This window comes from Pseudophryne corroboree, chromosome 7, assembly GCF_028390025.1.
Source record: "Pseudophryne corroboree isolate aPseCor3 chromosome 7, aPseCor3.hap2, whole genome shotgun sequence".
In the NCBI taxonomy this organism is placed as follows: Eukaryota; Metazoa; Chordata; class Amphibia; order Anura; family Myobatrachidae; genus Pseudophryne; species Pseudophryne corroboree.
In genome coordinates this window covers 436,034,313-436,059,139 of record NC_086450.1, presented here as the reverse complement: position 1 = coordinate 436,059,139, position 24,827 = coordinate 436,034,313, and the positions used below count along the sequence as shown (strand labels likewise).

General features: G+C 47.3%; 1 protein-coding gene across 4 annotated transcripts in view; it reads right to left on the bottom strand.

Moving 5' to 3' along the window:
- Positions 1-24,827, bottom strand: part of CACNA1H (calcium voltage-gated channel subunit alpha1 H) — a 638,058-nt gene that overhangs the window by 29,586 nt on the left and 583,645 nt on the right. For all 4 annotated transcript variants that reach the window (XM_063934881.1, XM_063934879.1, XM_063934882.1 and 1 more), the window contains exons 28-29: positions 17,144-17,222; positions 11,227-11,348 (exon numbers count right to left, since the gene is read on the bottom strand). In XM_063934881.1, coding sequence (XP_063790951.1) covers positions 11,227-11,348; positions 17,144-17,222 — 201 coding nt within the window. The remainder of the gene's footprint in view (positions 1-11,226; positions 11,349-17,143; positions 17,223-24,827) is intronic.

Below are 24,827 nucleotides of genomic sequence, written 5' to 3'. Positions count from 1 at the left end.
AGCGACCCTAGTGGCCGACACAAACACCGGGCACATCTAGGAGTGGCACTGCAGTGTCACGCAGGATGTCCCTTCCAAAAAACCCTCCCCAAACAGCACATGACGCAAAGAAAAAAAGAGGCGCAATGAGGTAGCTGTGTGAGTAAGATTAGCGACCCTAGTGGCCGACACAAACACCGGGCCCATCTAGGAGTGGCACTGCAGTGTCACGCAGGATGTCCCTTCCAAAAAACCCTCCCCAATCAGCACATGATGCAAAGAAAAAGAAAAGAAAAAAGAGGTGCAAGATGGAATTATCCTTGGGCCCTCCCACCCACCCTTATGTTGTATAAACAAAACAGGACATGCACACTTTAACCAACCCATCATTTCAGTGACAGGGTCTGCCACACGACTGTGACTGATATGACGGGTTGGTTTGGACCCCCCCCAAAAAAGAAGCAATTAATCTCTCCTTGCACAAACTGGCTCTACAGAGGCAAGATGTCCACCTCATCTTCACCCTCCGATATATCACCGTGTACATCCCCCTCCTCACAGATTATCAATTCGTCCCCACTGGAATCCACCATCTCAGCTCCCTGTGTACTTTGTGGAGGCAATTGCTGCTGGTCAATGTCTCCGCGGAGGAATTGATTATAATTCATTTTAATGAACATCATCTTCTCCACATTTTCTGGATGTAACCTCGTACGCCGATTGCTGACAAGGTGAGCGGCGGCACTAAACACTCTTTCGGAGTACACACTTGTGGGAGGGCAACTTAGGTAGAATAAAGCCAGTTTGTGCAAGGGCCTCCAAATTGCCTCTTTTTCCTGCCAGTATAAGTACGGACTGTGTGACGTGCCTACTTGGATGCGGTCACTCATATAATCCTCCACCATTCTATCAATGTTGAGAGAATCATATGCAGTGACAGTAGACGACATGTCCGTAATCGTTGTCAGGTCCTTCAGTCCGGACCAGATGTCAGCATCAGCAGTCGCTCCAGACTGCCCTGCATCACCGCCAGCGGGTGGGCTCGGAATTCTGAGCCTTTTCCTCGCACCCCCAGTTGCGGGAGAATGTGAAGGAGGAGATGTTGACAGGTCGCGTTCCGCTTGACTTGACAATTTTGTCACCAGCAGGTCTTTCAACCCCAGCAGACCTGTGTCTGCCGGAAAGAGAGATCCAAGGTAGGCTTTAAATCTAGGATCGAGCACGGTGGCCAAAATGTAGTGCTCTGATTTCAACAGATTGACCACCCGTGAATCCTTGTTAAGCGAATTAAGGGCTGCATCCACAAGTCCCACATGCCTAGCGGAATCGCTCCGTGTTAGCTCCTTCTTCAATGCCTCCAGCTTCTTCTGCAAAAGCCTGATGAGGGGGAATGACCTGACTCAGGCTGGCAGTGTCTGAACTGACTTCACGTGTGGCAAGTTCAAAGGGCATCAGAACCTTGCACAACGTTGAAATCATTCTCCACTGCACTTGAGACAGGTGCATTCCATCTCCTATATCGTGCTCAATTGTATAGGCTTGAATGGCCTTTTGCTGCTCCTCCAACCTCTGAAGCATATAGAGGGTTGAATTCCACCTCGTTACCACTTCTTGCTTCAGATGATGGCAGGGCAGGTTCAGTAGTTTTTGGTGGTGCTCCAGTCTTCTGTACGTGGTGCCTGTACGCCGAAAGTGTCCCGCAATTTTTCTGGCCACCGACAGCATCTCTTGCACGCCCCTGTCGTTTTTAAAAAAATTCTGCACCACCAAATTCAAGGTATGTGCAAAACATGGGTCGTGCTGGAATTTGCCCATATTTAATGCACACACAATATTGCTGGCGTTGTCCGATGCCACAAATCCACAGGAGAGTCCAATTGGGGTAAGCCATTCCGCGATGATCTTCCTCAGTTGCCGTAAGAGGTTTTCAGCTGTGTGCGTATTCTGGAAACCGGTGATACAAAGCGTAGCCTGCCTAGGAAAGAGTTGGCGTTTGCGAGATGCTGCTACTGGTGCCGCCGCTGCTGTTCTTGCGGCGGGAGTCCATACATCTACCCAGTGGGCTGTCACAGTCATATAGTCCTGACCCTGCCCTGCTCCACTTGTCCACATGTCCGTGGTTAAGTGGACATTGGGTACAGCTGCATTTTTTAGGACACTGGTGACTCTTTTTCTGAGGTCTGTGTACATTTTCGGTATCGCCTGCCTAGAGAAATGGAACCTAGATGGTATTTGGTACCGGGGACACAGTACCTCCAACAAGTCTCTAGTTGGCTCTGCAGTAATGATGGATACCGGAACCACGTTTCTCACCACCCAGGATGCCAAGGCCTCAGTTATCCGCTTTGCAGCAGGATGACTGCTGTGATATTTCATCTTCCTCGCAAAGGACTGTTGGACAGTCAATTGCTTACTGGAAGTAGTACAAGTGGTCTTCCGACTTCCCCTCTGGGATGACCATCGACTCCCAGCAGCAACAACAGCAGCGCCAGCAGCAGTAGGCGTTACACGCAAGGATGCATCGGAGGAATCCCAGGCAGGAGAGGACTCGTCAGAATTGCCAGTGACATGGCCTGCAGGACTATTGGCATTCCTGGGGAAGGAGGAAATTGACACTGAGGGAGTTGGTGGTGGGGTGGTTTGCGTGAGCTTGGTTACAAGAGGAAGGGATTTACTGGTCAGTGGACTGCTTCCGCTGTCACCCAAAGTTTTTGAACTTGTCACTGACTTATTATGAATGCGCTGCAGGTGACGTATAAGGGAGGATGTTCCGAGGTGGTTAACGTCCTTACCCCTACTTATTACAGCTTGACAAAGGCAACACACGGCTTGACAAATGTTGTCCGCCTTTCTGGTGAAATACCTCCACACCGAAGAGCTGATTTTTTTGGTATTTTCACCTGGCATGTCAACGGCCATATTCCTCCCACGGACAACAGGTGTCTCCCCGGGTGCCTGACTTAAACAAACCACCTCACCATCAGAATCCTCCTGGTCAATTTCCTCCCCAGCGCCAGCAACACCCATATCCTCCTCATCCTGGTGTACTTCAACACTGACATCTTCAATCTGACTATCAGGAACTGGACTGCGGGTGCTCCTTCCAGCACTTGCAGGGGGCATGCAAATAGTGGAAGGCGCATGCTCTTCACGTCCAGTGTTGGGAAGGTCAGGCATCGCAAACGACACAATTGGACTCTCCTTGTGGATTTGGGATTTCAAAGAACGCACAGTTCTTTGCGGTGCTTTTGCCAGCTTGAGTCTTTTCAGTTTTCTAGCGAGAGGCTGAGTGCTTCCATCCTCATGTGAAGCTGAACCACTAGCCATGAACATAGGCCAGGGCCTCAGCCGTTCCTTGCCACTCCGTGTGGTAAATGGCATATTGGCAAGTTTACGCTTCTCCTCCGACAATTTTATTTTAGGTTTTGGAGTCCTTTTTTTTCTGATATTTGGTGTTTTGGATTTGACATGCTCTGTACTATGACATTGGGCATCGGCCTTGGCAGACGACGTTGCTGGCATTTCATCGTCTCGGCCATGACTAGTGGCAGCAGCTTCAGCACGAGGTGGAAGTGGATCTTGATCTTTCCCTAATTTTGGAACCTCAACTTTTTTGTTCTCCATATTTTATAGGCAGAACTAAAAGGCACCTCAGGTAAACAATGGAGATGGATGGATTGGATACTAGTATACAATTATGGACGGACTGCCACGGTTAGGTGGTATAAAAAAACCACGGTTAGGTGGTATATAATACAATTATGGATGGACGGACTGCCTGCCGAGTGCCGACACAGAGGTAGCCACAGCCGTGAACTACCGCACTGTACACTGGTTGATAAAGAGATAGTAGTATACTCGTAACAACTAGTATGACGACGGTATAAAGAATGAAAAAAAAACCACGGTTAGGTGGTATATATTATAATACAATTATGGTTGGACGGACTGCCTGCCGAGTGCCGACACAGAGGTAGCCACAGCCGTGAACTACCGCACTGTACACTGGTTGATAAAGAGATAGTAGTATACTCGTAACAACTAGTATGACGACGGTATAAAGAATGAAAAAAAAACCACGGTTAGGTGGTATATATTATAATACAATTATGGTTGGACGGACTGCCTGCCGAGTGCCGACACAGAGGTAGCCACAGCCGTGAACTACCGCACTGTACACTGGTTGATAAAGAGATAGTAGTATACTCGTAACAACTAGTATGACTGACTATGACGGTATAAAGAATGAAAAAAAAACCACGGTTAGGTGGTATATATTATAATACAATTATGGATGGACGGACTGCCTGCCGACTGCCGACACAGAGGTAGCCACAGCCGTGAACTACCGCACTGTACACTGGTTGATAAAGAGATAGTAGTATACTCGTAACAACTAGTATGACACTATGACGGTATAAAGAATGAAAAAAAAACCACGGTTAGGTGGTATATATTATAATAATACAATTATGGATGGACGGACTGCCTGCCGAGTTCCGACACAGAGGTAGCCACAGCCGTGAACTACCGCACTGTACACTGGTTGATAAAGAGATAGTAGTATACTCGTAACAACTAGTATGACTGACTATGACGGTATAAAGAATGAAAAAAAAACCACGGTTAGGTGGTATATATTGTAATACAATTATGGATGGACGGACTGCCTGCCGAGTTCCGACACAGAGGTAGCCACAGCCGTGAACTACCGCACTGTACACTGGTTGATAAAGAGATAGTAGTATACTCGTAACAACTAGTATGACTGACTATGACGGTATAAAGAATGAAAAAAAAACCACGGTTAGGTGGTATATATTATAATACAATTATGGATGGACGGACTGCCTGCCGACTGCCGACACAGAGGTAGCCACAGCCGTGAACTACCGCACTGTACACTGGTTGATAAAGAGATAGTAGTATACTCGTAACAACTAGTATGACACTATGACGGTATAAAGAATGAAAAAAAACCCACGGTTAGGTGGTATATATTATAATAATACAATTATGGATGGACGGACTGCCTGCCGAGTTCCGACACAGAGGTAGCCACAGCCGTGAACTACCGCACTGTACACTGGTTGATAAAGAGATAGTAGTATACTCGTAACAACTAGTATGACACTATGACGGTATAAAGAATGAAAAAAAAACCACGGTTAGGTGGTATATATTATAATACAATTATGGATGGACGGACTGCCTGCCGACTGCCGACACAGAGGTAGCCACAGCCGTGAACTACCGCACTGTACACTGGTTGATAAAGAGATAGTAGTATACTCGTAACAACTAGTATGACACTATGACGGTATAAAGAATGAAAAAAAAAACACGGTTAGGTGGTATATATTATAATACAATTATGGATGGACGGACTGCCTGCCGAGTGCCGACAAAGAGGTAGCCACAGCCGTGAACTACCGCACTGTACACTGGTTGATAAAGAGATAGTAGTATACTCGTAACAACTAGTATGACTGACTATGACGGTATAAAGAATGAAAAAAAAACCACGGTTAGGTGGTATATATTATAATACAATTATGGATGGACGGACTGCCTGCCGACTGCCGACACAGAGGTAGCCACAGCCGTGAACTACCGCACTGTACACTGGTTGATAAAGAGATAGTAGTATACTCGTAACAACTAGTATGACACTATGACGGTATAAAGAATGAAAAAAAAACCACGGTTAGGTGGTATATATTATAATACAATTATGGATGGACGGACTGCCTGCCGACTGCCGACACAGAGGTAGCCACAGCCGTGAACTACCGCACTGTACACTGGTTGATAAAGAGATAGTAGTATACTCGTAACAACTAGTATGACTATGACGACGGTATAAAGAAAGAAAAAAAAATACCACGGTTAGGTGGTATATAATTATACAATTATGGATGGACGGACTGCCTGCCGAGTGCCGACTGCCGACACAGAGGTAGCCACAGCCGTGAACTACCGCACTGTACTGTGTCTGCTGCTAATATAGACTGGTTGATAAAGAGATAGTATACAACAATATACTACTATACTGGTGGTCAGGCACTGGTCACCACTAGTCACACTGGCAGTGGCACTCCTGCAGCAAAAGTGTGCACTGTTTAATTTTAAATTAATATAATATTATGTACTCCTGGCTCCTGCTATAACAACCTGCAGTGCTCCCCAGTCTCCCCCACAATTATTATAAGCTTTTATACATTGATGTGCAGCACACTGGGCTGAGCTGAGTGCACACAGACTGAGTCACACTGTGTGACTGCTGTGTATCGTTTTTTTCAGGCAGAGAACGGATATAGCAGAGAACGGATATATTAAATAAAAGTTAACTTAACAACAACTGCACTGGTCACTGTGGTAAACTCTGTCTGCACAATCTCTCTCTCTCTCTCTCTCTTCTAATCTATTCTAATGGAGAGGACGCCAGCCACGTCCTCTCCCTATCAATCTCAATGCACGTGTGAAAATGGCGGCGACGCGCGGCTCCTTATATAGAATCCGAGTCTCGCGAGAATCCGACAGCGTCATGATGACGTTCGGGCGCGCTCGGGTTAACCGAGCAAGGCGGGAAGATCCGAGTCGCTCGGACCCGTGAAAAAAAAAGTGAAGTTCGTGCGGGTTCGGATTCAAAGAAACCGAACCCGCTCATCTCTAATTCCCACCCTACAAAATACCCTTATTTGTGGTACTTGTAGTATCAGAAATATGTAACACCTCCTTCATGCCCTTAACATGTAACGTGTGGCCCTAAAGGAAAATACGTTTGTTTCTTCACCGTCGACACTGGAGTCAGTGTCCCTGAGGTAAATGGGCGTTTTTACAAGCCCCTGGCGGTGTCTGAGACGCCTGGACAGGTACTAATTTGTTTGCCGGTCGTCTCATGTCGTCAACCGGCTCGCAGCGTGTTGACATGATCACGTACTTCCACAAGTAAGCCATCCATTCCGGTGTCGACTCCCTAGAGAGTGACATCACCATTACAGGCAATTTGCTCCGCCTCCTCACCAACATTTTCCTCATACATGTCGACACACACGTACCGACATACAGCACACACACAGGGAATGCTCTGATAGAGGACAGGACCCACTAGCCCTTTGGGGAGACAGAGGGAGAGTTTGCCAGCACACACCAAAATGCTATAATTATACAGGGACAACCTTTATAAAAGTGTTCCTCCCTTATAGCATTTAATATATATTTATATCGCCAAATCAGTGCCCCCCCTCTCTGTTTTAACCCTGTTTCTGTAGTGCAGTGCAGGGGAGAGCATGGGAGCCTTCCCCTCAGCCTTTCTGTGAGGGAAAATGGCGCTGTGTGCTGAGGAGAATAAGCTCCGCCCCTTTTTCGGCGGGTTTTTTCTCCCGGTTTTTAAGAACTGGCCTGGGTTAAAATACACACATATAGCCTTAATGGCTATATGTGATGTATTTATTTTGCCAATAAGGTACTTATATTGCTGCCCAGGGCGCCCCCAGCAGCGCCCTGCACCCTCCGTGACTAGGTCAGTGAGCCGTGTGACAACAATGGCGCACAGCTGCAGTGCTGTGCGCTACCTTCATGAAGACTGTGAAGTCTTCTGCCGCCTGTTTCCGGACCTCCGTTCTGCCGTCTTCTTCAGCGTCTGTAAGGGGGATCGGCGGCGCGGCTCCGGGACGAACCCCAGGCTGACCTGTGTTCCGACTCCCTCTGGAGCTCAGTGTCCAGTAGCCTAAGATTCCAATCCATCCTGCACGCAGGTGAGTTGGAGATCTCTCCCCTAAGTCCCTCGTTGCAGTGATCCTGTTGCCAGCAGGAATCACTGAATGAAACCTAAAAAAAAACTTTTCTAAACAGCTCTTTAAGAGAGCCACCTAGATTGCACCCTTCTCGGACGGGCACAAAAACCTAACTGAGGCTTGGAGGAGGGTCATAGGGGGAGGAGCCAGTACACACCATGTGACCTAAAAGCTTTTTTAGATGTGCCCTGTCTCCTGCGGAGCCCGCTATTCCCCATGGTCCTGACGGAGTCCCCAGCATCCACTAGGACGTTAGAGAAAGTAACTTTATACAGATGCCTCATACACATATACATTTTGCACCCTATGGCGCGAGGCGTGTCTTATTCGCATACAAATTTGCTTATGGGCCGGGATGTAGCAGAGTTTTACGTCCAGGAAAAAGTTGGACAAACTCGGACACTATAATGTGCGTCTTTTTCCCGTAACTCGGACAATGTAATGGCCAGCGTCTTTCACAATGCAAATTGGATCCAACTTCTGACAGGATTTTTAGACCAGGAAACGTCTGATTTTTTCAGACCAACCGCAAAGCGTCTGTTATTTTAACAGTTGCACAGTGATAGAAAGTCACCCATTTGCACCCAAAAGTCCCATGATTGAAGCAATACACGCCCTAAATCCCAGTCCTCCAGGATGCACAAGCAGATCCAGTTGATTTAAATGATATGCGGCATGGCTATATTGTGTGTGTGACTGCGGCTGTGTCAGCATACCTAATTATGTTACAGTGTTTGGCTGGAAAACAGTAGTATAACATTTCATATGCAGATAAAGATGCTATTACACACAGAAAGTAGGTATGCCACATATGATTTCAATCAGCAAAAGCTGCTTGTGTGTTCTATTGCATCTTTTTGTGAATCAGACGCATTTTCTGAGCAAAAATGACGTGTTTTGAGAGTTAAAGTATTTTTTATTTTATTTTAAGGTTCAAAATAATGTCAAAAAATGTGTGATTGTTGTAAATGTGCTGTAATGGTCTACTTGTAATTGTTTTTCAACATTGACACATGCAACTCACCCAAAATTACATTGGCTGAGTTGTTTGTTTAACATGGGCAAAACATCTGGCTCCGACTCTTTACCAAGTGCTCTTTTTAAGAGTAGAAAACATCCGGCTTTGTATGTTCTCGGAGGCCATTACATTGGCTGGGTTTACAAAATGTCTACCTTTTGCATAAATATCTGACATTTTACAAACTCGGATCTAACTCGGCTCCCTACAGCCCATCCACAGTGTCTTCTAGGCCATTGGTTCCCAAGCTGTGTGCCTAGACACCCTGGGGTAATGCTAGGTTCTTGTAAGGGTACCTCAGGTTGGCGGTTCAGGACCAAATTAAATTATTTATGGTGAAAGTGATAGGCAAAACCAGTGCTGGTGGCTGCCTATCATAAAACGTGGACAATTAGAGCCACAACTATGTCCACCACCACATAACTGACCCTAAGAGCAGGCCTAACCAACCTGTGGCTCTCCAGCTGGTGTAAAACTACAATTCCCATCATGCTTTGCCACAGTTTTGCTATTAAGGAATGCTAAAAAATGTGGCAGGGCATGCTGAGATGTGTAGTTTCATAACATTTGGAGAGCCACTGTTGGCCAGGCCTGCTAAGAGTGACAGGTAGGGGCACAATTTACATAACTTCATAATTTTTTTAAATGTATCAATAAGAAACTTTTGGATTAGCGACGCTTTGAAAAAGTGCTGCTACTCTAGAGCGCCGTGATTCATGAAAGTTTGGGAACTGCTGTGCACTTAGGATTTGTATTTTTGTCCCGAAGAACTTGTCAGAAAGTCGCTAACTAAGCATAATAATGGGGCATGGCGAGGGTAACTCGTATCAGAGCTCTCTTTTGCCTTGTTACCCAGATTTACGCCCGAGTCACACACAGAAGTACATGAAATGCCGTCAGTATATAGGACGCACTTGTCTCATTATTGATGCGAATAAGACAATTATTTTGTAAAATACTTTCTAGCGGGACGCTTGGTGTGGCTAAGTGGAAAAGTCCGTAGCATGTCAAGTGGGGCTACTTGGTACAATTGGAGGACAGGTGTGGACGCATCTGTTTGTGGGACCCATGAGAGTTATGAACACGTATGTGACATGTAAAGAGGACTTTTTGCCCAGGAAAGCCCTGCAATATGGCTTATGACGAAAATCTTAGGAATATATACGATATGCCAGCTGTAAGGATGCCGGCAGTCACATTACAGTGAATATGCCTAACCCTAAAGGGGGGTACACACGGAGAGATCCGTGCTTAAAATCTAAGCAATCTTGCTAGATTGCTTAGATTTTAAGCACGGATCTGCCGTGTGTATGCCCTCCAGCGATAGCGATGCGCGGCCCCGCACATCGCTATCGCCGATGCTAGATTGAGCTGCATGCAGGCTCAATCTAGCGGGTCGCTCACTTCACCGTTGTGTGAAGTGAGCGGCCCCCCGTCGGCTTTCCCCCTCGCTCAGCACATCGCGCTGTGCTGAGCGGGGTGAGAGATGTGTGCTGAGCGGTCTGTGTTAAGATCGCTCAGCACACATCTCTCCCGTGAGTACCCCCCTTTACCCCCTCGTGAGGTAACCCTAAGGCAGAACTCCGATATTCACCTTCAGCATCCCGACTGCCGGTGATCCGGTGCCGGTCTCCCGAGTGATGTGGGGACCCCCCCCCTCTTCCTCTATATTTGTGTATATATTGCACACTTGAAGGTGTGGCTCCTTCATTTTGGTATTGGCACCCCTCCCATCTACCCTCAGGTGTTTTACTTAGCACAGGTTCTTACATTGCTGACTACATATTACAATGGGCTCTATGTGCAGGTAAGACCTGGATAAATGTATATTTGGCGTAATTCAAGGTTGATTGCAAAAGCAAAATCTTCCTCTAATGGGCAAAACCATGTGCACTGCAGGTGGGGCAGATGTAACATGTGCAGAGAGAGTTAGATTTGGGTGGGTTATTTTGTTTCTGTGCAGGATAAATACTGGCTGCTTTATTTTTACACTGCAATTTAGATTTCAGTTTGAACACACCCCACCCAAATCTAACTCTCTCTGCACATGTTACATCTGCCCTCCCTGCAGTGCACATAGTTTTGCCCATTAGAGGAAGATTTTATGTTTGCGCTCAACCTTGAATTAGGCCCTTAATGCGTTAGTATTAGAGATGTAAGGGACCCATCTAATAAAAAGTCACCTGGACGCGGTGGATGGGCCCACATATTTGGACAAACATGTTCTAAGAACTTCATTTATACTCTATGTTAATTGTAAGAGTTTATTCATCATTTTTCTTTATCTTGTAGTTGTGATGACATATTATATTTTATATACAATAAAGGCTTAAGCTGCCGGAGGCTCTCCAACTATTGCTGAACTACAAATCCCAGCACACCTATGTTATTACTATGTGTGTCCTGTGGAGACAACCTGCTGCTTCTCACCTTCATGATACCGTTCCAGTTGTCACCCGTGGAGACGCGGAAGAGCGTCAGAAAAGCCATGCCGAAGTTCTCAAATGTAGCGTGCCTGCTGAGTCCCTCACATGGGTTTTCTTCGTTACACACTGCAGGCAAGAGGAGCAATTAGTAACCTGGAGAATCACTGAATGACTGACATGCACAGGTTCCTGGGCTCTACCAGATGTGTCAGTAAGTGCAAGCTCATAAAAATCAGTAAACGCTTCCACTGAGCCGAACCTGCCAGCATTATTGCAATAGCACCCCCAACCAGTCCACTGGGAATAAGCCTGGTCTTACTGTACTATCCCTTCTGCGTCACCATTGATCTCAGTTACACCGCCATGGCTGTGAAAGGGTTACTTCTTCTAAATCTCCAGCCAGCTTCAGTTCCTTCCTCCTCACACACAGACATATATAACTTTTATGCTCTGCTAATGCACGTCCGGTTCTCCTGGCGGTTGAGGGATACGTGGTAATGCAAGCAGATGGTTTATGGTTCAATAACATAAATCTGCAATGTAATAAATACGTGGGATTTGCCTGAACCGTCCTATGTTTTCATTAGTGGGATTCAGCGCGGAGCAGAAGGTATATTTCACAACTGCAGCCAGCCTCACACCTCCTTCTGAAGATGTACAGGGCCTAATACATGCAATTTACAAAGTGAGATGTCCCTCCTTCATAAAATGGGGGCGCATTAAGTTTTCATTGACAGGCAGGAATCCGCACCACTTAACCGGCTATTTTTTTGCCAGGCTTTGTAAATGTGACTCAGAGAACACTAGAGACAGGCTTGTCAATAATTAAGGACACTGAAGGGTAGCATCAGGCAGGATGGAGGAATAATACAGATTAAATGAAGCATTACAGGTATCTGCTCATAAGATCTGTGCTTGAGGTTTATTATAGTCTGTTCTTTATCTACTGCCTCCAAGCCTTTAATCAATTATGTCTCTGGTTACATTAATGTATAAGTACCGAGCTGTTCATTTAAATCACTTTCCATCAGGTGCACACAGTAAGAGCAATCACCTCCGCCAATCAGATGATAAGCACTGAGGCCTGGGAAAGTGGCTGCTCATTGTGGGCTGATTATTGGGAGCAGATAAAGAGAAAGCAAGTAACTGTGCACCTGAGACAACCATGATGCAATGCAAGGGGTGCAAATGTATTTTTGCATGCAGGGTAAATACTGTCCGCTTTTGTATGTAGCCCACAAATGCTGGACAACTTTAATTTTGCACTGCGACTTACAGTAGATTTGCGTTTGGACTCGCCCCTCCAAAATCTCCATCTCTACACACGTTACATCTGCCCCACCTGCAGTGCAACATGGTTTCCGGTGGAATTAGAAAAATCTCTTTCTTTAAAGCTGGCGCAAAGCAGCATGCTTGTACTGTATATCGGCACACTGCGCATGTGCAGCAGCCGCGTTGCACTTGCACGGCCTCAAACAGGATTGACAGGGGCGGGTGTTAGTGGGGCGGCGACGCGGCGTTGGGAGGTATGACGGGCCGAGCAGAGGCGCGCCGGGAGCGTTTTCAGGGCAGCTGCGTGACGTCACATGCAGAAGCTCCGATTAAAAAAATGGCTGCAGGCGTCAATCTAAATTCGATGCGTCCGTAATTAAATTGCGGACACATCGTGAGGTGGCGCTTCGCAGGCTGGGCTACTTTGCTCTGTACATAGCAGCAAGATCTGCGTCCACCTCTGAATAAGGTCCAGAATGCTCTGCTCCTGGACTTCCCTCTCAATTTATGATTGCCATCACCTGTGGTGAAACACCTTTCATATCCATTAACCTGTTCTAAACAGGTGCCGGCAATCATACATTAAGCGTAAAGTCCAGGAGCAAAGCATTGTGTCCCTCCTGGAGAGGGTCATGTTGGAAGGTATAGTACCATATTATCCCTGTAAACCAGGACACTCATGAATTACTCAGGTGTTCTAGATTTTACTGGAACTATGGAATCACAACTGACGTTTGTTATTTTAAAGTGACCTTGTTACCTCCAGACAGAACTACATTGTTATGTTTAGAACATGACCTTTGTCTGGAGAACCATTACGATCCTTTACAAACATAAAGAAATGAGCCCTTCCCGCCAATTTTTGTGACATGATTTATTTGCACATGAATGTGTTTTTAAAATGTAGCGCATGAGAATCAAGAGCACGCCGCCTGTGGTGGGTGAGGCATTGGTTAGCATCTTCTCATAGATAGACCTGGGTGGGATGTGTTTAATTTGCCAGCTGTCGGGATCCCGGCAGTCAGGATAAAGACACCTGCCAACAATGTCGCCAGCCGGAATACCGGCGCACCAGGGCTATTCCCACTCGTGGGTGTCCATGACACCCACAGAGCGGGAATAGATCCTGAGGCGAGCCACCGAGCCCGCAAGGGGATTCTTAGCGTTCTCCCCATTGCAGGTGGGATGTCGCGGTCGAGACATTGACATCCGGTATCCTGTCCGCCGGTAAACCATACTGAATCCGTCTGGGTTACTAGTTCTTTACCAAGCCTGATGCGGGTCCTGAGAATTTCACTCACATGAAAAAATGTATTTTGTTTTGCTGGCAATATAACTGGGATTTACGGGATGGAGAGGGGCAGTTGCTGGAGCTCCCTGGTTAGCAGGAGGTGTAGAGCAGAGGTTCTCAAACTCGGTCCTCGGGGGCCCACACAGTGCATGTTTTGCAGGTAACCCAGCAGGTGCACAGGTGTATTAATTACTCACTGACACATTTTAAAAGGTCCACAGGTGGAGCTAATTATTTCACTTGTGATTCTGTGAGGAGACCTGCAAAACATGCACTGTTTGTGCCCCCGAGGACCGAGTTTGAGAACCTCTGGTGTAGAGCGTCTTTCTATAGTGCAAGGGGTGCACAGATGGTGGCAGTAAATGGCAACTGCATTAGATGTGGCTATGAGCATTAATAAGCGCACATACATACTCATACTGTACGCTATAAAATATTCATGCACGCAAAGGTGAGTAATGAGTATAGATAGTAATGATCTCTTCTCTCCTTTCCCAAACCTACAGTACAGTGACATACCTCCCAACATGACCCTCTCCAGGAGGGACACAATGCTCTGCTCCTGGACTTTCCTCTTAATGTATGATTGCCATCACCTGTGCTGAAACACCTTTCTCATCCATTAACCTGTTCTACACAGGTGCCGGCAATCAAACATTAAGAGAAAAGTCCAGAAGCAGAGCATTGTCTCCCTCCTGGAGAGGGTCATGTTGGGAGGTATGCAGTGAGGGGACTCTACACTGCCAGACATTCCCTGCATTATGAGGCACAACAGCAATAGACTGGCCAGAACACATGGCATATTGGGGGTCATTCCGAGTTGATCGCTAGCTGCCGTTCGCAGCGCAGCGATCAGGCTAAAAAGCAGCACTTCTGCGCATGCGTATCGGACGCAATGCGCATGCGCGACGTACTTTCACAAAAGCCGATGCAGTTTCACACAAGGTCTAGCGACGCTTTTCAATCGCACTGCTGGCCGCAGAGTGATTGACAGGAAGTGGGTGTTTCTGGGTGGTAACTGACCGTTTTCGGGGAGTGTGTGTAAAAATGAAGGCGTGTCAGATACAAACGCGGGCGTGCCTGGGGAAACGCAGGTGTGGCTGGCCGAACGCAGGGCGTGTTCGTGACGTCAAAACAGGAACTAAACAGTCTGAAGTGATCACAAGCTAGGAGCAGGTCTGGAGCTGCTCAGAAACTGCACAATCTTTTTTTGCAGCAGCGCTGCGATCCTTTTGTTCTGCTAAGCTAAGATACACTCCCAGAGGGCGGCGGCTTAGCGTTTGCACGGCTGCTAAAAGCAGCTAGCAAATGAACAACTCGGAATGAGGGCCATTGTGTATATGGTTACTTTGACTATATGACTGAATCAGACGGTCAGTTACTGCAATACCACCTGCATAAAAGAATTACTAACATGCCCTTCTCCCTAACCTGCGCTCCGGGGTCTACTACATGCAAATGTATTATCCGCGAATCCGGGGGTGATTCAGACCAGATTGTAGATATGCTAAATTTATCACATCTACGATCAGATTCTCTGAGATGCGGGGGGGCGCCCAGCACAGGGCTAGTCTGCCCCGCATGTCAGGCCCTCCCCCCACACAGGAGCGAAAGCATCGCGCGGCAGCGATGCTTTCGCACTCGCCAAGTAGCTCCCTGCCTGCGCTACCCGCCACGTTCTGGGTCGCAGCAGCTGCGTGTGACGTCACACAGCCACCGCGGCCCGCCCCAGCAATGGTCTAGACACACCTTACATTGTCCGGACCGCGCTCCTCCAACGGTGTTCTAACACCGTTGGCACGCCCCTTCCCACCCCACGACCACCTCTGCCTGTCAATCAGGCAGAGGCAATCGCACCAGTGAGATGCACTCCACAAAGGGCATCAGGCTGCGATCGCTGGCTGCCGTTGCAGCGATTGGGTCTGAATTAGGCCGTCTATTGGTTCTGTAAAACAGAACTAACAAATCGGTTTACTCTACCAGCTAATCGCAACTTTAAACGATAACACAAAATGTAAATTCCACCAGTGTAAAATGTAGTCTTAGGTGACATGTAACATGATAAAATACAAATTTCTACTCCCCTCCAGCTCAGTGACCTTTTTACTAAGGAGTGGCTTCCATCTGGTCACTCTACCATACAGGCCTGATTGGTGGATTGCTGCAGAGATGGTTGTCCTTCTGGCAGGTTTTCCTATCTCCACAGAGGAATGCTGTAGCTCTGACAGAGAGACCATCGGGTTCTTGGTCATCTCCCTGACTAAGGGCCTTCTCAGTTTAGATGGCCAGTCAGCTCTAGGAAGAGTCCTGGTGGTTCCGAACTTCTTCCATTTATGGATGATGGAGGCCACTGTGCTCATTGGGACCTTCAAAGCAACAGATATTTATCTGTACCCTTCCCCAGATTTGTGCCTCGAGACAATCCTGTCTCAGAGGTCTACAGACAATTCCTTTGACTTCATGCTTGGTTTGTGCTCAGACATGCACTATGAAGTGTGGGACCTTTTATAGACAGGTGTGTGACTTTCCAAATGATGCCTAATCAAGTAAATTTACCACAGGTGGACTCCAATTAAGCTGTAGGAACATCTCTAGGATGATCAGTGGAAACAGGATGCACCTGAGCTCAATTTCATGTGATTTCTTGTTTTTTTTTATTTTTAATAAATTTGCAAAAATCTCCCAAAAACTTTTTTCATGTTGTCATTATGGGGTATTGTGTGTAGAATTTTAAGGGAAAAAATTAATGTATTCCAGTTTGGAATAAGGCTGTAACATAACAAAATGTGGAAATAGTAAAGCGCTGTGAATACTTTCGAGATGCACTGTATGTGCTGAAATTATCCTCTTACATGAAATCAGTGACAATAGGATAGATCAGGCTGTCCAGCAAGTGGCCTGTGTGCCAGAAGAAGTGCTACAAACATTTTGGTGCCCCTCCTCCCCACTCTAACAACTTCCATAGACTTTCTTTTATAATGTATGGTTACGATACACAATGTTGTTATACTACGGCCTGTATAGACAACAGTAGCGTAGGTAAATATTTAAATCTCGTTTTAAAGGTCACATTTAATTAGACAATGTGATTTTATGGTGACAGGCCCTCATTAAAGAAATTTATTGATAACCTTGTTTCATGGGACTTCCAGAAACAGCTGCTAGCCATCGGACACGTCACAAGTCAGTGGGAATCCGCTGATAATGAGCAGATGTGGATTCTAATCTTCTAAGATTTACAGAATGTTTCCTGATACTGCTGAACCCCAGCCAGGCCGTACTACTTTTCTATAAACTTGTATTCAGTGTTGCCACAACAATACCGATCCAAGATCCTGGAAATCCGGGGCTTACTCACCCAGCTTCCCAAATAGCTCCACTCCCAGGGCAGCGTAGATGAAGAACAGAAGCATGAAGAGGAGCCCGAGGTTTCCTACCTGCCAGGGAGACAGAAGACAAGACTGAGGCACATACAGTACAGACTGCTGCATAATCACATACAGTGTGATAGAATGGCCATGCACTTACACATACAGTATGTCCTAATGAAATGTTCTGATATATGCTCTGGTAGGTGATTCGTGGGATATGCAGTGGTAGGTGACCCTTAGAAGATGCATTGGTAGGTCACACTTGGGAATTGCACTGGTAGGTCACCCTTGGAAATTGCACTGGTAGGTCACCTTTGGGAAATGCAGTGGTATTTCACCCTCAGATGCAGTGGTTGATCACCTCTGGGAAGTGCAGTGGCAGGGCACCCATGGGAAATTCAGTGGTATTTCACCCTGCAGATATGCACTGGTAGGTCACCCCAGATAAATGCAGTGGTTGGTCACCCCTGAGAAATGCAGTGGTTGGTCACCCCTGAGAAATGCAGTGGTAGGTCACCCATGGGAAATGTAGTGGTACAGTAGGTCACCTTTGGGAAATGCAGTGCTAGATCACGCTCGGGATATGCACTGGTAGGTCACCCCTGAGAAATGCAGTGGTAGGTCACCCATGGGAAATGCAGTGGTACAGTAGGTCACCTTTGGGAAATGCAGTGGTACAGTAGGTCACCTTTGGGAAATGCAGTGCTAGGTCACCCTCGGGAAATGCAGTGCTAGGTCACCCTCGGGATATGCAGTGGTAGGTCACCCCTGAGAAATGCAGTGGTAGGTCACCCCTGAGAAATGCAGTGGTAGGTCACCCCTGAGAAATGCAGTGGTAGAGCACCCATGGGAAATGCAGTGGTAGGTCACCCTCGGGATATGCAGTGGTAGGTCACTTCTGAGAAATGCAGTGGTTGGTCACATTTGGGAAATGCAGTGCTAGGTCACCCTAGGAATATGCACTGGTACAGTAGGTCACCTTTGAGAAATGCAGTGGTAGGTCACCCCTGAGAAATGCAGTGGTCGGTCACCCCCGGGAAATGCAGTAGGTCGACAGTTGTATAAGCACCTGCTTAGTAACAAATGCAATTGTACACAATACAGTACTTTAATGTAGTATCACACACATAATACAGTCTGTGCTGCAACAAATAAATACAGACACAACATTAAAGTACTAAAGTGGTCATTCAGAGTTGTTCGCTCGTTGCCGATTTTCGCTACATTGCGATTAGTCGCTTAATGCGCATGCGCAAGGTCCGCAGAGCGCATGCGTTTAGTTATTTTACACAAAAGTTAGGTATTTTACTCACGGCATAACGAGGAATTTTCAGCGTTCTGGTGATCGTACTGTGATTAACAGGAAGTGGGTGTTTCTGGGCGGAAACTGGCCGTTTTATGGGAGTGTGTGAAAAAACGCTGGCGTTTCTGGGAAAAACGCGGGAGTGTCTGAAGAAACGGGGGAGTGTCTGGGCGAACGCTGGGTGTGTTTGTGACGTCAAACTAGGAACGAAACTGACTGAACTGATTGCAGTGGCAGAGTAAGTCTCGAGCTACTCAGAAACTGCTAAGAAATTTCTATTCGCAATTCTGCTAATCTTTCGTTTGCAATTCTGCTAATCTTTCGTTTGCAATTCTGCTATGCTAAGATACACTCCCAGAGGGCGGCGGCTTAGCGTGTGCAATGCTGCTAAAAGCAGCTAGCGAGCGAACAACTCGGAATGAGGGCCTAAGTTCTGCTAAGTACAAATATCTGTTTTCCTGCCACTGACTAATTTAAAAAATGAATGAAATAAATAATAGACTGCACGGGCCAGACTAATAATAGTGATACGGTCAGAGGAAGACCGCAAGATGCAATCCGCCAATCAGACGAGGCACCAGAGGTAAATGAGGCGTCTTGGTTGTGGTCAGGCTGTCTCGCTATTTTCTGAGCAGGCCCTTAATGCATTTGCACGCACCCTCCATCCCCTGTTTCACCTATCTATGCGTTTGAAATCATAAGAGCACGATGCAAACAGGTGTGGTATGCTATCCCGGTGGTCGGGACGCTAGCAGTCACATGACCGACACCGGCTTTCCGACACTGAAGATCCCGACATTGGTATGTAATAGAGTCCGATATCCCCGGAGGTGCGAGGTGCCGGACGATCTTGGATATTTTTTTGAAGGGCAAACACTGACAAGGCAAAACCATGCCTTCTGAGTGATTGCCCCTTTAACAAAAAGATCGAGATCGTCACAGGAACATAAGTGTATTTAGCAAACTCTACTTTCTGCCAATAAAGTCAAGTTTCAACTTTGGATGAAATGCAAAGCTAAGCCCTGGAGAGTGAAGGACAGCTGTCACATATTCTGCCCACACACGCTAATAAGATGATTGCCGAGGGTAGCGGGCCTCCATCCGCCTGAAGCCACTTGATATGCATTGCGGGAGTCCACAAAGAGATGTCCTATTACCACAGCTAATTTAGTTGTATGGTACAAACTAACGGGTCGGCTCAAGGACGCTGACAGAAGATGACGACGCACGGCTTTGCCTCATCCATAGAGCATATAAAGTAGTAAGGATGAACTCATTAAGAAGTGGGCACCGTGCACTGACGCCATCCCCTGGAAGGGGTCATTAGGGTCAGGATATAATCTATATGTATATAGACGTTGTGGCATCACTGTCAGGCCTGTCTGTGTCATTAGCAGATTAATAACATTGCGCTATGTTATGTACAGCTACTGTACGTTGATTAAACCTCAAATTGGAATGATTTGGACAATAGTATCTTAGGAGAGCGCAGTGCTAAGAAAAGTACAGCCCAGATTCTGTAGTTGGGGTAAACATCAACCCCCAGAGATAATAAGAATTTACTTACCGATAATTCTATTTCTCGTAGTCCGTAGTGGATGCTGGGGACTCCGTAAGGACCATGGGGATAGCGGCTCCGCAGGAGACTGGGCACAAAAGTAAAGCTTTAGGACTACCTGGTGTGCACTGGCTCCTCCCCCTATGACCCTCCTCCAAGCCTCAGTTAGGATACTGTGCCCGGACGAGCGTACACAATAAGGAAGGATTTTGAATCCCGGGTAAGACTCATACCAGCCACACCAATCACACCGTATAACTTGTGATCTAAACCCAGTTAACAGCATGATAACAGAGGAGCCTCTAGAAAAGATGGCTCACTACAGCAATAACCCGATTTTTGGTAACAATAACTATGTACAAGTATTGCAGACAATCCGCACTTGGGATGGGCGCCCAGCATCCACTACGGACTACGAGAAATAGAATTATCGGTAAGTAAATTCTTATTTTCTCTGACGTCCTAGTGGATGCTGGGGACTCCGTAAGGACCATGGGGATTATACCAAAGCTCCCAAACGGGCGGGAGAGTGCGGATGACTCTGCAGCACCGAATGAGAGAACTCCAGGTCCTCCTCAGCCAGGGTATCAAATTTGTAGAATTTTACAAACGTATTTGCTCCTGACCAAGTAGCTGCTCGGCAAAGTTGTAAAGCCGAGACCCCTCGGGCAGCCGCCCAAGATGAGCCCACCTTCCTTGTGGAGTGGGCATTTACAGATTTTTGGCTGTGGCAGGCCTGCCACAGAATGTGCAAGCTGAATTGTACTACAAATCCAACGAGCAATAGTCTGCTTAGAAGCAGGAGCACCCAGCTTGTTGGGTGCATACAGGATAAACAGCGAATCAGATTTCCTGACTCTAGCCGTCCTGGAAACATATATTTTCAGAGCCCTGACAACGTCTAGCAACTTGGAGTCCTCCAAGTCCCTAGTAGCCGCAGGCACCACAATAGGTTGGTTCAGGTGAAACGCTGAAACCACCTTAGGGAGAAACTGAGGACGAGTCCTCAATTCCGCCCTGTCCGAATGGAAAATCAGATAAGGGCTTTTACAGGATAAAGCCTCCAATTCTGACACGCGCCTGGCCCAGGCCAGGGCCAACAGCATGACCACTTTCCATGTGAGATATTTTAACTCCACAGATTTAAGTGGTTCAACCAATGTGACTTTTGGAACCCAAAAACTACATTGAGATCCCAAGGTGCCACTGGAGGCACAAAAGGAGGCTGTATATGCAGTACCCCTTTTACAAACGTCTGAACTTCAGGGACTGAAGCTAGTTCTTTTTGGAAGAAAATTGACAGGGCCGAAATTTGAACCTTAATGGACCCCAATTTCAGGCCCATAGAAACTCCTGTTTGCAGGAAATGTAGGAATCGACCCAGTTGAATTTCCTCCGTCGGGCCTTACTGGCCTCGCACCACGCAACATATTTTCGCCAAATGCGGTGATAATGTTTTGCGGTTACATCCTTCCTGGCTTTTATCAGGATAGGGATGACTTCATCCGGAATGCCTTTTTCCTTCAGGATCCGGCGTTCAACCGCCATGCCGTCAAACGCAGCCGCGGTAAGTCTTGGAACAGACAGGGTCCTTGCTGGAGCAGGTCCCTTCTTAGAGGTAGAGGCCACGGATCCTCCGTGAGCATCTCTTGAAGTTCCGGTTACCAAGTCCTTCTTGGCCAATCCGGAGCCACGAATATAGTGCTTACTCCTCTCCATCTTATAATTCTCAGTACCTTGGGTATGAGAGGCAGAGGAGGGAACACATACACTGACTGGTACACCCACGGTGTTACCAGAGCGTCTACAGCTATTGCCTGAGGGTCCCTTGACCTGGCGCAATACCTGTCGAGTTTTTCCCAACGGTTTATAATCATGTGGAAGACTTCTGGGTGAAGTCCCCACTCTCCCGGGTGGAGGTCGTGTCTGCTGAGGAAGTCTGCTTCCCAGTTGTCCACTCCCGGAATGAATACTGCTGACAGTGCTATCACACGATTTTCCGCCCAGCGAAGAATCCTTGCAGCTTCTGCCATTGTCCTCCTGCTTCTTGTGCCACCCTATCTGTTTACGTGGGTGACTGCCGTGATGTTGTCCGACTGGATCAACACCGGCTGACCTTGAAGCAGAGGTCTTGCTAAGCTTAGAGCATTGTAAATGGCCCTTAGCTTCAGGATATTTATGTGAAGTGATGTCTCCAGGCTTGACCATAAGCCCTGGAAATTCCTTCCCTGTGTGACTGCTCCCCAGCCTCGCAGGCTGGCATCCGTGGTCACCAGGACCCAGTCCTGAATGCCGAATCTGCGGCCCTCTAGAAGATGAGCACTCTGCAACCACCACAGGAGGGACACCCTTGTCCTTGGTGACAGAGTTATCCGCTGATGCATCTGAAGATGCGACCCGGACCATTTGTCCAGCAGGTCCCACTGGAAAGTTCTTGCGTGGAATCTGCCGAATGGGATTGCTTCGTAGGAAGCCACCATTTTCCCCAGAACCCTTGTGCATTGATGCACTGAGACTTGGCTCGGTTTTAGGAGGTTCCTGACTAGCTCGGATAACTCCCTGGCTTTCTCCTCCGGGAGAAACACCTTTTTCTGGACTGTGTCCAGGATCATCCCTAGGAACAGAAGACGAGTCGTCGGAACCAGCTGCGATTTTGGAATATTGAGAATCCAACCGTGCTGCCGCAACACTACCTGAGATAGTGCTACACCGACCTCCAACTGTTCTCTGGATCTTACCCTTATCAGGAGATCGTCCAAGTAAGGGATAACTAAAACTCCCTTCCTTCGAAGGAGTATCATCATTTCGGCCATTACCTTGGTAAAGACCCGGGGTGCCGTGGACCATCCAAACGGCAGCGTCTGAAACTGATAGTGACAGTTCTGTACCACAAACCTGAGGTACCCTTGGTGAGAAGGGTAAATTGGGACATGAAGGTAAGCATCCTTGATGTCCAGAGACACCATGTAGTCCCCTTCTTCCAGGTTCGCAATCACTGCTCTGAGTGACTCCATCTTGAATTTGAACTTCTGTATGTAAGTGTTCAAAGATTTTAGATTTAAAATCGGTCTCACCGAGCCGTCCGGCTTCGGTACCACAACAGTGTGGAATAATACCCCTTTCCCTGTTGCAGGAGGGGTACCTTGATTATCACCTGCTGGGAATACAGCTTGTGAATGGCTTCCAAAACTGCCTCCCTGTCGGAGGGAGACGTCGGTAAAGCCGACTTTAGGAAACGGCGAGGGGGAGACGTCTCGAATTCCAATTTGTACCCCTGAGATACCACCTGAAGGATCCAGGGGTCTACTTGCGAGTGAGCCCACTGCGCGCTGAAATTCTTGAGACGGGCCCCCACCGTGCCTGAGTCCGCTTGTAAAGCCCCAGCGTCATGCTGAGGGCTTGGCAGAGGCGGGAGAGGGCTTCTGTTCCTGGGAACTGGCTGATTTCTGCAGCCTTTTTCCTCTCCCTCTGTCACGGGGCAGAAATGAGGAACCTTTTGCCCGCTTGTCCTTATGGGAACGAAAGGACTGCGCCTGATAATACGGCGTCTTCTTATGTTGAGAGGCGACCTGGGGTAAAAATGTGGATTTCCCAGCTGTTGCCGTGGCCACCAGGTCTGAAAGACCGACCCCAAATAACTCCTCCCGTTTATAAGGCAATACTTCCATATGCCGTTTGGAATCCGCATCACCTGACCACTGTCGTGTCCATAACCCTCTTCTGGCAGAAATGGACAACGCACTTACTCTTGATGCCAGTCGGCAAATATTCCGCTGTGCATCACGCATATATAGAAATGCATCTTTTAAATGCTCTATAGGCAATAATATACTGTCCCTATCTAGGGTATCAATATTTTCAGTCAGGGAATCCGACCACGCCAACCCAGCACTGCACATCCAGGCTGAGGCGATTGCTGGTCGCAGTATAACACCAGTATGTGTGTAAATACATTTTAGGATACCCTCCTGCTTTCTATCAGCAGGATCCTTAAGGGCGGCCATCTCAGGAGAGGGTAGAGCCCTTGTTTTGACAAGCGTGTGAGCGCTTTATCCACCCTAGGGGGTGTTTCCCAACGCACCCTAACCTCTGGCGGGAAAGGATATAATGCCAATAACTTTTTAGAAATTGTCAGTTTTTATCGAGGGAAACACACGCTTCATCACACACCTCATTTAATTTCTCAGATTCAGGAAAACTACAGGTAGTTTTTCCTCACCGAACATAATACCCCTTTTAGTGGTACTCGTATTATCAGAAATGTGTAAAACATTTTTCATTGCCTCAATCATGTAACGTGTGGCCCTACTGGAAGTCACATTTGTCTCTTCACCGTCGACACTGGAGTCAGTATCCGTGTCGGCGTCTGTATCTGCCATCTGAGGTAACGGGCGCTTTAGAGCCCGTGACGGCCTATGAGACGTCTGGACAGGCACAAGCTGAGTAGCCGGCTGTCTCATGTCAACCACTTTCTTTTGTAAAGAGCTGACACTGTTAATTCCTTCCAACAGTTCACCCACTCAGGTGTCGACCCCCTAGGGGGTGACATCCCTATTACAGGCAATTTGCTCCGCCTCCACATCATTTTCCTCCTCATACATGTCGACACAAACGTACCGACACACAGCACACACACAGGGAATGCTCTGATAGAGGACAGGACCCCACTAGCCCTTTGGGGAGACAGAGGGAGAGTTTGCCAGCACACACCAGAGCGCTATATATATACAGGGATAACCTTATATAAGTGTTTTTCCCCTTATAGCTGCTGTATTGTTAATACTGCGCCTAATTAGTGCCCCCCTCTCTT